General features: G+C 71.1%; 1 protein-coding gene across 1 annotated transcript in view; it reads right to left on the bottom strand.

Moving 5' to 3' along the window:
- LEMD2 (LEM domain containing 2) overlaps positions 1–198 on the bottom strand; it is a 13,117-nt gene extending 12,919 nt beyond the window's left edge. Inside the window, exon 1 of the mRNA XM_026056523.1 lies at positions 3–198. Coding sequence (XP_025912308.1) covers positions 3–134 — 132 coding nt within the window. The 5' untranslated portion in view covers positions 135–198. The remainder of the gene's footprint in view (positions 1–2) is intronic.
- Positions 199–410: the final 212 nt, after the last annotated feature.

The following is a 410-nucleotide window of genomic DNA, read 5'->3' as shown; positions in this document are numbered from 1 at the left end:
GCCGCCGCCACCTCGGCCCGCAGGCAGTTGAGTTTCTTGGCGTAGACCTTGCGGGTGGTCTCGGTGATGGGCCCCGGCCGGTAGCCGAGAGCCATCAGCTCCCTCCGGAGCTCCGCGTCCGTCAGCTCCGCCATGGCCGCGGCCCCGAGACTAGGCCCCGGCCGGAAGCGCCCCGCGAGCGGGGAAGCGCGACCGCCATCTTGGGAGGGGCTCGCGGCCCCTCTACGGCAGCCATCTTGGGAAGGGCAAACGCTGGGCTTATGTAGGCTCTGTCCGCCCGCGCAGCCGGCGCCATGTTGKTGGGCGGGCGGAGGCGGGGCGGGAATGAGCGCCATATTGGGAAGGTCGAGAAAAGCCGCTACACGCTGGATCCCGCCTTCCGCCATCTTGTGAAGGCGGGGGGGGGGGGG

This window comes from Apteryx rowi, unplaced genomic scaffold, assembly GCF_003343035.1.
Source record: "Apteryx rowi isolate R43461 unplaced genomic scaffold, aptRow1 scaffold_132, whole genome shotgun sequence".
Taxonomy (NCBI): Eukaryota; Metazoa; Chordata; class Aves; order Apterygiformes; family Apterygidae; genus Apteryx; species Apteryx rowi.
This window is presented reverse-complemented; position numbering and strand designations above follow the sequence as displayed.